Genomic DNA, 14,720 nt, shown 5'->3' with positions numbered 1-14,720 from the left:
GAAAACGCGTGCTCTCTGAAAGAGCGATAAGCCTATCAAAGGAGCCACACTTGGGATGACCTGCAACCACGCCCGTGAGATGTATGAGACAACTCAGGATTTGAGGGGTCAAACCTGAATCCGAGTGAACGTGACTATTTGGGAAGGTGGGTTATTTATCTGGAGATAAATAGCAGATAAGAAAATTATCTTGAGCGTAAATCGCAAATAAACGTACATTTTATGAGTAAAATGGAAGGGGATATTTTTTTCTTTTGGTAAATTTAAGGCCATGTCCCTCAAACCCCTCCCCACTGGTAGAATTCAAGACATGTACGTCCAACAAGGCCACTGCGCGGAAGGGAACTTCTCTTACGTCTCATGCCCAATTTATGCTACCGCAATGCCAACATCGTATTTTAAATGTACACATTAATGATACAGCTATATGCCAGTTTGAATCCTGCGAACGCCAAACAGCTTTGGACGTCACATGATCTCGGGCAACGTCCTGTTTTCAAAGCCACATAAATGCCAGCCCCAACGCCGAGGAGCTTAATGGCTGTGGTTGCCTTCTCACATATACAGCCACACAGCCGCCGTCTGCGCCTCGAGCCCTCGAGACCTCGTGATCGCGGGCGCATGGAGCGCGCACACCAGACCGTCACGCCGCCGTACCCGCCCCACCGCGCAGAGGCTACCCGGTCACGTGACTGCCGGACACGTTCCGCCAATGGACGCGCCAGGATCGCGAACGGAGCACGCCGATTGGCGGGCCGGTCGGTATCTTGGCTGCGGTTGGTAGCCTCGCACCGGGCGGCGCTAAACTCGTGGGATTCTTTGTCGTCGGCGGGCGGACGGGCGGGCGGCGGCGCAGCGGCTGGCAGTGCCGGACGGGCAGCAGTGGCCGCAGCAGCGGTGTGAGACGGGCAGCAGTGGCCATAGCAGTGGAGTGAGCCTGTGACGTCAATCTGGATCACATCGGCGCGACGCTGGCGAGGTGAGGCGACGCCCGCGAACCGGGCGGCGCGCGCTAGTGCGAGACAAAGGCCTTATGTGGCGCACGGCTGGATACGTGCTGCGACGCGAGACGTCGGGAAATACGTGTGGGAGTGAATGAAGGTGCAGATTGTGAGTGGGTGGTGTGCTGGGAAGTTGATGATTGACCGTCCGCATTTGGGCTGCAGTCCTAAACTCTCCTATCCACATATTCACGTCTTTGATTCCGAAGTTGGTACACCGTGGCGGCGTCGCGCCGCGTTTGACTTTCCGAGTGACAAAAACGCTGCCCCACTTCCGCGCGGCGCAAAATTGCAGCTAATGGGACGCGGCTGACCGACTTCATTCTCCCGGCCTTCATCTGGGTCATTCTGGGCCCGCCAACAGACGCTTGTCGTGCACTGCTGGCCTGGAGCTCCCCGTTCTCAACGTCGCGTGGGGGCCGACCGCGGCCCGCACCAGAGGGTCGAGAAGGCGGCATGCCGCTTACACCTGGCCCCACGCCGACAGATGTGCCGGCGTCGGTGCCGATGGAGGGAGGGAGGGAGGGGGGGGGGAGGGGAGGGGCGCCGGCGCCGGGGAGCGGTGAGGCACGCCCTGAGCCGGTGTGAAGCCCTCCGGAGCAGGCGTCAGGACTGATGCGCTGCAGAGCGGCGCCCCGGGCGACGGGTGCCGACTGATGACCGCCCGGCGTCGGCAGCCTGTCGCCGCGGCGGGCGGGCGGACGTGTTCATCTGACCCGGCGACGTACCAGCTGACCCAGGGTCGGGTCGGGCTCGTTTCGGCCAGAGGCGACCGTGTGACCGGTCCCGCTGCCGTGGCCGGGCCTGTCAGCCCGCGCCGTCGCTCGCCGCTACCGGCTCGCAGCCGACAAAGCCCTAGATCCGCTATCACAACTTGTTTGCTGACCGCCTGACGCGCAGGCGGGCGGCCGCCAACCGATGCATGCTTGCGCTGTTCCGATGCTGCAAGATAGCCGGATCAGCAGGCTGCGAATTCGCACGATTCGCCAGAACGGGCGTCGTCGGCCGGTGTTGCAGCTCGTATTTTTCGCGATGAGTGAGGGATTCACGAGCGTTGTTGGATGGCGCTGATTCTGTTGCTGATTTATTTATGTGCTGGTTGTGCCGCACCCAGTAACTCTTTTTTACATCCCCCCTGAGACCCCGCGCTCTCCGACATGGCGGCTAATATGGAGCTCAGCAGATTTTATTGGTGTGAAACGGAGGATGTCAAACTGCCAAATCAGCATGGCTTGGGACTTTAATCCGCCATACGTCAGATAAGCCGGCTTTATATCGCGCACGGCCGGAATCTCGGTAGTGTCCGATTAGCGAGTGACACCTGTGTTGGGCGCGCGGTGTCCGTTTAGCGAGTGACTGGCGCGGGCCCGACGTCGGATATTCTGCTCGCCAGTCTCCGACCCGTGGCGTGCCGGCCCAGCCCAATAAATCAGGCCCCGTATGGCCGTGTGAAATGCGGGCTAATTGGTTTCAGCCAAGTCGGTAGCCGCCGCCAGACTGATGACATTATTAATCGTGATGTGAGCTCGGCACGTGTATGCAGCGGCGGTCACTGCTGGCTGGTCTGTGCTGTGGTCTGCCGTGCTGCCGACCGCAGCTGACACTGCTCGCAGGATGCGTCACAAAGCGGACTGGGCTTCCGACCGGAAATCCGCGCGGAGGCCACCGCAGGAAAATACCGCGTCTTCACTAACGAGCAATTGACATCGCCAGAGATCCTCGTCGGTTTAGGTGGCTTTGTGATCAGAAGAGACGACACGGGTCACTGAGTTCGATTCTTCTTTCTCTAATTCCTTGTTATATGTGTCCTTGAAATCACTCAAGTACAGCCCGTCATGGCATTGGGCCATTTTCACCGGCAGTCACTTGTGTTTGACTCAAGTTAGTGAAAGATTGCTCAAAGCTGATGTTACGTCACCTTTGTTTGTCTGGCGTTTCCTCCCGCGGCCAAAGCTGGGCTCGGTGCCAAGTTTCTGCACCGCCTGCTTCCCCGAGCTTGATTGGTTGAAAGATCGCGAGTCGCCGCGGCGACCGGAAGCTTTCCCGCAACGCTGACTCCCGCGCCCGGTCCTGTCCTATTTCAGGACGGAGCGATGCGCCGTGCGAAAGCGCTCCTGGGGCGGGGGAATTTAATTGAACGGAGCAGATGTAGATCAACAGCTGCGGAGGTGCACGAGCCGGTAACAAGCGTCGCTGTTTGTTCAGCTGGAGCATCCGCCTGTGCAGACGGGCCGACCGCGCCTCAAGAGCGGCATGAGAGAGCGGGGCGGGGCGCGTCGGCAGAACGGGGAAGGGGGGGGGGGGCGTCCGGCGTCTGGGAACGACTTCGTCACGGAGGCGGGCTGGTGGGGTTGGGGGGGGGGGGGGTGCTCGAGCGGGACGGACACGGGCAAGTGCGGCTGCCAGTGGGGGGGGGGGGGGGGGGGCGGGGATCTGGAGCGCGAGCGAATCGGACCGAGTCGTGTTCCGCTTACAAATGACGTTGTGCCAGCTAAAGTGATGAGCCGATGCTTCGACTGATCGCCACGCTGACGACGCACGTAACGGCCAAACTTGGAACCCATCTGACCAAGTCGAGGCGATTTGTTTTCGGGCGTCTGTGAGCTGCTGGCTGGCCGCGACCGCGTGACCCAGTTGTGCGACAGGGTCGCAGGGTGAACTGATGGGAGCCAGCGGCCGCCGTGTCGGCCTGCTGGCCGTCGGTCACCGCCGCGCCACGCCGTCACTGACACCGCCCCGCTTCCGTTGCAGCCGGTCGTCGGCGACTGACCATGAAGGAGGGCGCGCCGGCCGAGCCTAGGTCAGCCCCGAGGTCAGCGGCGGGCGGCGGCGCGGCCGCCGCGCCCGTCACCAACTTCGAGTACGACGACAACGAGTGGGACGTCGGCATCGGCGACCTCATCATCGACCTGGACGCTGACATCGAGAAGAACAACGACGGCGGAGGCGCCAGCCCGGGCGCGACGGCCGACGCGGCGGGCATGGGTCTCAAGCCGCCGCACGCCGGCGCCGGCGACAAGGGGCTCAAGATGAAGATCAAGCGGCGTTCGGAGGCCAAGCACGAGATCGTGCACTCGGACAGCGGCGCCAAGGCGGCGGCCGGCGAGGACGGCCGCGCGCCGAGGCCGGCCGCCCGGCGCGGTGGCGCGCATAAGAAAGAGCGGCGCGAGAGAGACGTGGTGAAGGTGGAGGGCGCACCAGCGGCGGCGGTGGCGGGCTCGCCGGAGCCGCCTGTCGACGCCGACTCGCAGCCGCTGGCCAAGCGGCAGAAGACGGAGACGCCGGTGCCGGTGAGTACCGCGCCGTGGTTTGGCACGCCCGCCTCTGCGCCCGTAACAGCCGCGTGTTTGTTTACTCACACGTCTCCGGCCTGTCGCTCGTTCGCATCCTGATGAGCGATCAGACAGCCCGGGGCTGTTCCGATTTCTATCAGCGTGTGCTTTATCTTGGTCTCACTTCGTGCCTGGCTAATTCGGCCGTTTATTTCGGCGCGCCCGCCGCACGCGTGCTCCGGCCGCACGCGTGCGGCGCCGCCGCGCACCAGCTGCCGCGCGTGACGTCGCGCGCTGCGGACGGCGCGCCGGCGCGCCGGCGGCGTCCGCGCGCCAGCCGTCGGTGCTGTCACGCCCGCGCCCCGTCAACGGAGATCGAGCAGGTGCCGGCGTTTGGGGCGCGGCGACGGCGGCGGAGTCGGAGCCGAAGCCGGAGCCGGAGCCGGAGGCGGCGCTGTCACGCGCGGGTCAGCGGGCGCCGTTTTAGCTGCAGTCTTGATCGGGACGCGCTCCCGTTCGCCAGCTGATTCAGGTGGTGTTATGAGACTCATGGACGCGGGGACCTCGAGTATGATGTCAAACACTGCCGAGGTGTCTTTTTTCCTTCACGTTGTCCGACTAGACGACACCCTATCTTTTCAACGCGTGGCAGTTCCGTTTTCGCTCCAGCATATGCACACTCTATTATCTGCATTTCGTCGCACAAGCCGAGTCCTCGCGATATCTTGCTTCGCGCCGCGGAATTGACGGGTCCGGTCCCACAAGTGCTGGGCACCAGTGCCGGCGGCCCCATCTCCCCAGACTATCGGCGCGGCCACTGGACCTTAATTGGCGCACTGGCACCGCGCGCCGCACGCTATTTGGTAACGACCGAATCATGGCACGCCGGTCCAAATTACGGTGCTTGCTTATTGGTTTTCGTTTGTAATTGCGGGCGGGCGCAGCGACCGAGCACGTGCCGCGCTCCCCACGCCGCCGGGCGGTCGAGCGACGGCTACTGGACCGGGCGTGTGCTCGACCACACGCTTCCGCAGACAGAGATTGGTGCGTGAAGTGACGGCCGCGCCGGCGTCGCTCGCTGCCGAGCCAGCGGCCCGGTCCGTCCGGCTCCGGTGCCGCTCCTGGTTTCGGCTGCGGCTCCGGCCCGGGCTTCGGTGTCGGCTTCGGCTTTGTCTCCGAGGCCCGTCCTGGCTGCGGGGCTCGGATTGTTTTGAGAGCGGCGCTGGAATGCTAAGCGCGCCCTGCTGGAAGGCAGCTCTAATGGACGCGCGGCGTGCCAGGTCTGCCTTTCGTCCTGCCCCGCTTTTTATGGTGGCTGTCGGAGCCAGCGCCCGCCCTCTTTATCTCGCTGTTTGTGTCCTCGCTTCGTTTTATTCCTTTTGCTGGCGCTTGCCTGTCTCGTTGTGGCTCCCTCCCGATTACTTTTCCGTGCAAGTCAGCGCCATTTTGTTGTTTCTGTTGTTTCCCATTCTATTTATCTTGCTCTCTCCTTCACTCCTTCGCATTTTCTCGCCCGTGCGTAATGCTTTCCCAATCTCTCCTGCCTTGGTCTTTTTCCTATCTCTCACTTCTTCATTTTTTGTGTTTGTTTCTCACACTAGCTCTCCCTGTCCCATTCTCTTTCTCTCCCGCGCATCCTCTACCTGTCTTTCTATTCTCGCCTTCTTATTGAGGTGTTGGCTTGCGGTGTGGTCTCCTGTGTTGCCCCTCGATTCTGATTTCAGTGCCACGGAAACTGCTCGGATTCATGCAGCTGGTTAACACTTGCTTCGGAAAAAGAGAGCATTGCGTTGGTTTACAAAACTAAGGATGAGAAAAAATACCGCCAGGCATCGCTAAATCTTGATTGGAGTCAACGGTATCCCATGCATTTCATTTCATAAGAGAGTCTTTCCACAGCCTTTCATCACGCGTGTGAAGCATTGCATTCGTGGTCCAGAGAAGGCGATACGATTGGAGACGGTGCGAGCGGACGAGGAAGTCGCCGGGCCGGCGTCCGCCCCGGCGGCGGGTGGCACCCCAACGCCCCAGGGCCCGGCAGCCTGACCCTGCCTCCTGACCTCGACCCCGTTACCGGGGCAGCGCCGTCGGCCGACCCGACCCGGCCGGCGGCGGCCGCGTCGGCGCCGTTTTTGTCCGACTTTCACCGGCGGCCGGCGGGCGGGTGCCCGGGGCTCGCCCGCCGGCGGCACGGCAGAGACGACCGTGTCCGACGGCCCGGCATCGGGCAACGCTGCCGGCCGGGGAACGACGGGCAGACAGACACCCCGCACGGCGAGCCGCCGCCGGCCGGGGAACGACGGGCAGACAGACACCCCGCACGGCGAGCTGCCGCCGGCCGGGGAACGACGTGCAGACAGACACCCCGCACGGCGAGCCGCCGCCGGCCGGGGAACGACGGGCAGACAGACACCCCGCATGGCGAGCCGCCGCCGGCCGGGGAACGACGGGCAGACAGACACTCCGCACGGCGAGCCGCCGCCGGCCGGGGAACGACGGGCAGACAGACACCCCGCACGGCGAGCCGCCGCCGGCCGGGGAACGACGGGCAGACAGACACTCCGCACGGCGAGCCGCCGCCGGCAGACAAGATGGCGGCGCGGCGGTGGGTGCCTCGCGGGCTCGACATGCAGGAGGAAGGAAACTTCTCAGCGGCTCGTCCACTGTTGGGAAGGCCCAAATGAATCTCTCAGCTCAGCACCCGGATGAGCATCGGACTTGGTTGGCCGAGCTCAAGTGAACGCGAGTCACATTCTGGATAAATTGAGAACCAAATGGTCCGGTTTTCACATGCATTAGCCGGTAATCAAGCGCAAAGCTCGTTCTCAGGCCACTAGTGGCTAATGGCTTGGGAAATGGCCTTAACCGGCGGTATAAAACCGCCGCGTTTGGCAACGATAAACCATTCCCACGACAACCTTCCGGTCTGCCTCGGGATGCGGGTGGCAATGCGGACAAAGGTGAAAGTTGAAATTGTCAGAAAGTTGGTTGTTAATCAGGAAAGGTGGTGGAAAAGTTGGCACGGTAGAGCTGGCTGGCGAGCGTCTACCGAAAGGAAATGCTGACGTAATGTAAGCTTTATGAAAAGTTTCCATGACCGCGACGCCACCGGCCATTCTGGTCCTGCTGAACTATTTACCCTCGCCTCGGAGCCATTTAATTTAGCACACGGTGGTGCGGCCCAGGCGCAGACGTCGCCCGGCTGTCACGCGCAGTCGCCACGCCAGCGGCGAAGCCAGGCGACCTGAGGGCGACGGCGACGCGCCCGGCACACACGCCGACACCGGTGCCAGTGCCCCCGTTGCTGTGATCGGGGCACGGGCCGCGCTCCCGGCCGCTCCGCACGGCTCGCTCGACGATCCTCGCTCGGTTCGACGGCCTGTGTCACCGCCCGCCGACCGTACGCTCCACATCATCGTCGGCCTCGACGCGCTGCGCCGCTGGTCGGTCGCCGCGCCGGGCTGCGGCCCGGAAGCGGCCGCTCCCACGGCGGCGGGCGGTGGCCGCTGGGACCGCGCCGACCGGCAGTTCAGCCGCGCTCAGCGATTCAGCCGCGCTCAGCGATTCAGCCCGCTCAGCGATTCAGCCCCGCTCAGCGATTCAGCCGCGCTCAACGATTCATCCGCGCTCAGCGATTCAGCCGCGCCCAGCGATTCAGCCTCGCTTAGCGATCCAGCCCCGATCAGCGATCCAGTCCCGCTCGTCGATCCAGTCCCGCTCAGCGATCCCGCCCGCTCAGCGGTGCTGGACGGATGACGCTTTCCGGCATCACCAAATGGAGAGGCGCGCTCGAGAGTCTCGGCGGCGGCGCGTGATCGATCAGAACGGCGCATCTGACGCCGCCGCGCCGTGTTGGCCGCGACGCGGCGCGGCCGGAAGGTCAGAGGCCGCGGATGCCGTGGCGCGCCTCAGGCGGCGCGAGGCGGCCGGTGCCGCCCTCCTAAATGCACCCACCGTTAGCGGCGATAATCACCGCCGCCGAGGGGCTTCCGGTGGCGCCGCAAAACGTTTGTGTGCGTGGGTGTGTGCGAAAAGCGTGTGCGTAGCGGCGTGCAAATGACAGGGTGACGGATGAGAAGTGGTTCGTCCCGTGGCCGCGCCAAGGTGAAAAGCAGGGGCCGTGCACCTGCGCATGGAGTTGATGCGAGCCACTGGGAATGTCGGATTGCGTGACGTTGTTGTGAGCGGCGTGGCTTGCCTGACATTCCCGCATTCGCCGACGGCATGGCTATAGCGGCCCTTGTTACGTCATGGGCGCCTTCTACAGGCAGAGTTATTCAACCAGTCACCGAGTCCAACAATGCTGATGAGTTATTGCCTTGCAGGTCTTTGCCATCCATATCCACACGTGTTCCGTGCTTAGCTATTTGTTTGCTGTCATGTTTGCTTGTGGTTTTGAACTGGCGACTGTGTTGGCCCTCGTCACGTGCCGGTGTTTGCGTTTGTGGCCTTTGTGTGTGCCGCACCAGCGCCACTTGCGCCGTATTAGCATCTCGGGACCGCTGCCAGTGATCATGGCAGCGGAGCAGCCGTGGGAATCTGGGGCAGGGCCCTGACCAGCAAGCGTTTCTGGCGCGGCGCCGTGGGAATCCGCAGCAGGGCTCTGATTGAAGCGGCATTCTTCCCGCCGTGGGAATCCGCAGCAGGGTTGTGTCACGGACGGCATTCCGTGGCGCGGCGCCAGGGTAGATCGGCGGGCAGGGGCCTGTTCAGACCGGCGTACTCTGCGGCTGTCCAGCTGTCGAACCGGACGCAACAACACGGCGGATTGTCGCTGCGAGGGTAGGCGTGACGTTAGGGGAGGGGAGGCGGGGGGGGGGGGGGGGAGGGGAGCAGAGGGGGAGGGCAATTGATCCGCATTTTCCGGCGCGTGGCGTGTCGCAAAGGGTCGCGCTCCTTCCTGGAGAGGAACCGTGCTGGGGACGAGGGCGCAGGGTGGCGCGAGCGTCCGTGCGAGGCTGTGCGCGTGCATTGGGCCGCAGGTGGTCAGAGAAGCCCGGGCGCCCGCCACCGACCAGCGGTCGTTCGGAGCCGTCGAAAAACAGCAGCCAGTCACGCTACGCGAACGCGGACTGCCGGCCAAATCAATACCGGTTAGGGTGCGAAGTCCCAACGGTCCCGTATCGATGGTGTTTCACGGTTTCGCCCGAGCTCGTGGGTGTTCACTCAGGACGGGCAAGGCTGCCGCCTGAAAATGAAGCGATTCCGGGTAGTGAGGTCAACCAGTTGTTCCCAAGATTAAGTGAACCGTCCCAGCGGACGGTGCGCTTAATTACGTTTCCAGGGAAGGCACGGATTCGGGCCCCAGCCAGCCAGCAGCCAATAACGTTGCCCGTCCTGTCTGGGTTCAGTGGGAGACAACTGTCAGCTCCCTGTCATTTTCAGTCAGTTGCCAGGGAGTGAAACGCTTAATCTTCGGTCACGTTTGAAAAGGCACGAGTGCAAACATCTCGGGCGAAATACCTGAGCTGTTTCGCAGGCTACCTTCAGCATTTGGCTTGGCGAAAGCCTCGGCAGCGCTCGTCCGGTGGCGGCAGCCCGGCACGGCACCCCTCCGGTCCCACCCCTCGGCCATCCGCAAGCCGGCGGTGAATTATGCAGCAGGCGTTTTTTACTGCTGGCGAGCGCTCCCCGCTCGACGAGCCGTGGCGGCACAGTGGCGCCGCCCTGGCGGCCGCCGTCCGCTAATTGCTGTCATCGCAGTGTCGGCGGCGGTTAGCGCCACTAAATTCCAGCGCCGATCTAGCCGCCCGCCCGGGGCTGTTTACACGCGATGACATCACGGGCACGTGTCAGCAGGGCGGTGGGCACGTTGACCTGTATCGTGTGGCGGTTCAGTGCACGCGGCGCTGGCCTGCTTGTTGGTGCAAGGTGGACGGTGACGTTTATGGCGCCAGTGTGCAGACTGCTGTCGTTCAATCGGGGGTTTATATTTAGCAACGTATCACAGGCTCACAACTTTTCACACTGCTGGTTGTTTGGGGCTCGGTTCGATTGTTCGGCGACGGACATGCGATTCGTGACGACACGCAGCCTTTACGGCTATCGCCTGAGCCGCCGCCGTCTCCATGGCTGGACGGCTGGAGACAATGGCGCCTGGCCTTGCGGTGGCAGCTATTTCTTATGCTGCCCGTGCGCCGAGTCAGGTGCCCCCGGGCTGGCTGTCGGCCGTCACATGAACCACCCCGGCCGCTCAGATGGACGCAGGATTGGTGCCGTTGGGCGCTCTCTGGCCACATCCGCTCTTGACGGCGCCTCCCATTTTTCTCGTCTTTGATGCGGTGCGATTTCACCACATCATTTCTCCCCGAGACGGGCCGACGGCCGACGGAGCAAACGAGCGCATGTCTCTCTCCCGTGCTGCTGTCTCTTGGCTCCAGCTGACCGCTGCAGACTCCCTGGCTGCGGTCCTCTCGGCCGGCCTCATATCGGTACGAACGGAGGCCGGCGCCGCCAGACTGGCGCACGAAATGAGCCCGTGCCCCTGATAAAGGAGGGCCCTGCCCTCGCTTATGAAGCGGAACTTAATTATTGGTATTAGGGGGACGCCGGACGCTATTGACGGGTATTGACAGGGTGGGAGCGTGTGTCGCGCGGGCGTCGCCCCCCCCCTCCCGCGCCCCCTTCCCCCGCTAATGCCTGCCATCGCTATTAGCCGCCTAATGAAATGCGGTGAATGCGCGCGCAGCGCGGCGTGCGTCGGCCTGACGTGATCAGGCTGCCTGACCTTACCTGACGTGATCAGTGCAGGACCGGGGGCGGGATCGCGACCCGACCCCGGCCACCGGCCTCCAGATTGCGTGGTCTGTCCCGAACCCCTGGCCTGCGCGCGGGGTGAAGCAGACGTCGAGCCGTGGCCCGGCGTCTGCGGCTGTCGCTCGGCGAAGCTGTGTCCTGCAGTGGGCCGGCCGGGGAGGGGAGGGGGCGCCCGCGCCGGTGCCTTCCACCCGCTCATTCATATGCATCAGGCGGCCGTGGGCGATTAAATCGGACACGCGCGCGGCGACGGCTGAGCGCGCCCGCCGCCGCCCCTAACAAGCCGCTTTATCAGCGGCGCTGGACGGCCCGGCGGTCGCGCGTCGCCACGAGGCGCGCTGCCGGGTCTGCAGCTGATGTGAACCGGCTTCATTACCTACGACAATTTACATGCAAGTGAACAAATTTATACGGCTATCCCAAAACGTTAGACAACACTTCCTGGAGCCTCGCGCTGGGCTGATTAGCATGACCCTCCCGCCCAACTCTCTCCATTTGCGGCTGCAGTGCCCAGGCCCTTGCAGCGGGTGCCAGTTTGATATTACGCCTCGCCGCCAGTCCGCCTCGGCCGGATGTCCTTTTAAGCTAATGTTTGGCTTTGACTGGTAGTCGGTAAGCTTTTCCGGCTATCGGACCCTTCAAGAGGCCGCGTCTGTGTTTATGTGCGCGGCGCGGCGCCGCCACCGACCCAGCGAACCTCTCCGTCCTTCCTTGGGGACGCGCCGCGACACCTGTTCGGCCCGAGCGGTCGGCCCCCTTCCCCGGCTGCCAAGAGAGATGACCCCGCCGATACGGCCCGTCACGGTCGACGCCGGCCGCCTGACGGATAGCGCCCGCCGCCCACTCTGACTCGAGTCACGTGACTCACAGAGGGCCGCCGGGCCTCGCTGGGCGGCGCGTGACAGCCGGCGGACAGGGCCGGGCCTCGCTGGGCGGCGCGTGACGGCCGGCGGACAGGGCCGGGCCGGCGGCAGGCGCCAGAAGCCTGTTAAGCCATGGAACACGTTTTCCGGTTTGATTTCGTGGAGGCTGCAGACGCTGAACGATGGACGTCCTTGTCGACGCGCTGTTTGCATTGAGCAGGGTTGCTTATCTACCGGGCTGGGGTGGCAGGCTTTCGTGGAAGAGGAGTGCAGCTGGCCGGACGAGAAGGCAACGGACGCTGTCTGACCTGCTGCTGTTGGCTGGCAGAAGTCAATCGGTTTTCAGTGATGTTGAAATGTTTGGTCTGCTGGCGTGGTGCTGTGGAATCGCCAGTTTGAATGTGATGCAAGGGACATTGGAATCCCGAATGCAATACGCAAAGTAGCTTGTGTCGCAGTTGCCACAGTTCCCAGTCTGAAAAGAATCCGTTCACTCTCAGCTCGATCTCATTCACAGATGGGACATTCTCTATTTGTGAGTGAATGGCTGTGAATGCTCTTCATTCATTCAGCGTCGCATTTAAGCGCAAGGCAAAATGAATCATGAATATTCGCTTCGCTCTGCTGCTCTTTCTTTTCCGCTCGAACGGCTGTCTTGAGACATGCAGATCAGCGATATGAGTGCTTAACTTCTCGAAAATTGCTCCTTGCCCAACATCATTAGCCTGTCCAAATGTCAGCTCCGCTAACTTTCCCCTCCTGAACCGTGAGCTGGTCGCTAGGATGATGGATTAGCTACGCTACCATAACGACCGGCGACACCGGGCTGCCGTCATCGGGAGACTCACTCTTCTCTCGCTAGATGGCAGCAGCGGACGGCGTCGGCCTGATCGGCCGGTCGGCCGGTGCAAGCTTTCCCCTTCGTGACTGAAATGCGATCGACGAGGGGGAGGAGGGGGGGGGGGGCTGGCGTCGCCGCGGTCGCGCTGCTGCCCCCCTCCCCGCGGACGACGCGGTGAACGGGGCTCGTTAACGAACCGCGGGCCGCGCGCGGTGGCCGTGTCGGCGGACGCCGCCGGACTCGCGGGATTACGGCGCATTAGGAGGCTCTCAGTGGCCGCGCGGCGGCGATGGGCCCAGGAGACACTTGCTCCGGAGCTCCAGCCGCTTAATCTGCCGTCGCGGCGAGTAGCGGGCCGACGTCAGCGCAGTTGTTACGGTCACGGGCTGGAACGCACGGGTCTGAGCGAGGAGCTATGGTAGCAAGGGTCCGGTCCGCTGAGAAAGGATCGTTGGTACCGAGGGTCCGGTCCGCCGAGAAAGGAGCTTTGGTGCCGAGGATCTGGTCTACTGAGAAAGTTCTCCGTGCTTCGCGATGCCGGACTCAGGCTCTTTCAAACTGCTCGTCGTTTTGCGTCAGCCGTGAGGCATTTGCGCTGGTTGGTTATGAAAAAGTTGCAAAAATGTTAGAATAAAGCTAAGTTTGAGATAATGTAGCGTGGCTTTGCTCATGGTCAAATGATAAGGTAGCTACATTATGAATCCAAGGACGCAATTGACTGCGGTAGAAAAAACGCGCAGAACGCCTAACGAAAGCTCTGGAACAGGGATGCACAGGAGGACTAAACGCTGCTCTACACCTCCTCTCACGTCATCTTGCGCGGGCCAGCTCATCAGTGCTCGTATCACTCAGGGACAACCAGACGGCTGACCTGACCTGATCTTATCCGACGTTACCCGCGACCTGGCCCGACCTGACCTGTATGCCTGTCTGTGTGTTGCAGGGCGTGTCGGACGTCAGCGTCGGCACGGACGGCCACGTGAGCCAAGGCACGCTGGTCGAGCCCGACTGCCTGGGGCCCTGCGAACCGGGCACCACAGTCAGCCTACAGGGGATCGTCTGGCAGGAGACCCAGGGCGGTGAGTGTGCCGCCTGTGCTGGCCGCGCGCCGCCGGCAGTGAGCGATCACGCGTCGGCTGCTGGAGATGGGAGACGCCTACGCGTGACGGCTATCGCGAGGGAGAAAAAGCCGGCCAAAGACAAGAACGCGTCGCCGACACAGGTTGGGCACGTGTTGATGCCCGCTCGTGGTGCTGGACGGAACAAAGGGACGCAGGAGGCGTTACGGCCCAGCTGTCGCGCGGCGGTGCCTCAGTTCACTTCCAAATATAGACCACGAGGTGATAAGAACACGGCGGAAAAAGGCCGTCCCGTCCGGTGTGACCCAGCGCGCTGGCCGGCGAGCTGCCCCTCTTAACCCAATGCTCGACCTCCCGCCGCGCGTCGCTGACCCCGCCGGAGGCTGCTGTGAACTCTGACCTCTGCTCCGTGGGCGGGAGGGTCGACCTCGGTTGGCGGGGGTGGCTCAACGCGTGGGGCCCGCGCCACCATTTCCCCGTGTTAAAATTGATTAGTGTTATTAGATTACGGCGGTTAGAACGCCCCGGGGTAATCGATGTGAGAGTGAAGTGGGCTCGAGCCAAGCTGCGTCTTTAATGCTGACTATTGACGCTGGTATTGATGTTTTAATGACTTCCAATAGCCCATAGAGAGCAGCCCATAATTTTATTATCCGACGCCATGATTTAAATCCAGACATTGGGCGGCACACGCTAACAGCTGTTACCCCGCGCGTAGTCAGCAGATTGTACCGGCTACTGCACGAAACCTAGCACTTTCCTTTAAGGCCAGACCGCTTCAGAGTTGTCTGGAAGGCCCCTTCCGCAAGATGGGCGTGTGGCAGAGTAGTTCCAAAATATATTACAGTAGAGGCAGTATTTTCACGTGACACGGAAAAGCACAGCCCACCACCTCGTCTAACTGCGTT

The 14,720-nt window shown here is 62.5% G+C and overlaps 1 protein-coding gene across 1 annotated transcript in view; it reads left to right on the top strand.

Annotated features, from left to right (window-relative positions):
• The first annotated feature begins 844 nt into the window (after window positions 1-844).
• LOC119102917 (zinc finger protein 608) overlaps window positions 845-14,720 on the top strand; it is a 20,567-nt gene continuing 6,691 nt past the window's right edge. The window contains exons 1-3 of the mRNA XM_037226366.1: window positions 845-979; window positions 3,753-4,291; window positions 13,677-13,812. Of these exons, the coding sequence (XP_037082261.1) occupies window positions 3,773-4,291; window positions 13,677-13,812 (655 nt within the window). The 5' untranslated portion in view covers window positions 845-979; window positions 3,753-3,772. The remainder of the gene's footprint in view (window positions 980-3,752; window positions 4,292-13,676; window positions 13,813-14,720) is intronic.

Source organism: Pollicipes pollicipes, unplaced genomic scaffold (genome assembly GCF_011947565.3).
Source record: "Pollicipes pollicipes isolate AB1234 unplaced genomic scaffold, Ppol_2.1 Scaffold_5724;HRSCAF=6776_pilon_pilon_pilon, whole genome shotgun sequence".
NCBI lineage: Eukaryota > Metazoa > Arthropoda > Thecostraca > Pollicipedomorpha > Pollicipedidae > Pollicipes > Pollicipes pollicipes.
This window is presented reverse-complemented; position numbering and strand designations above follow the sequence as displayed.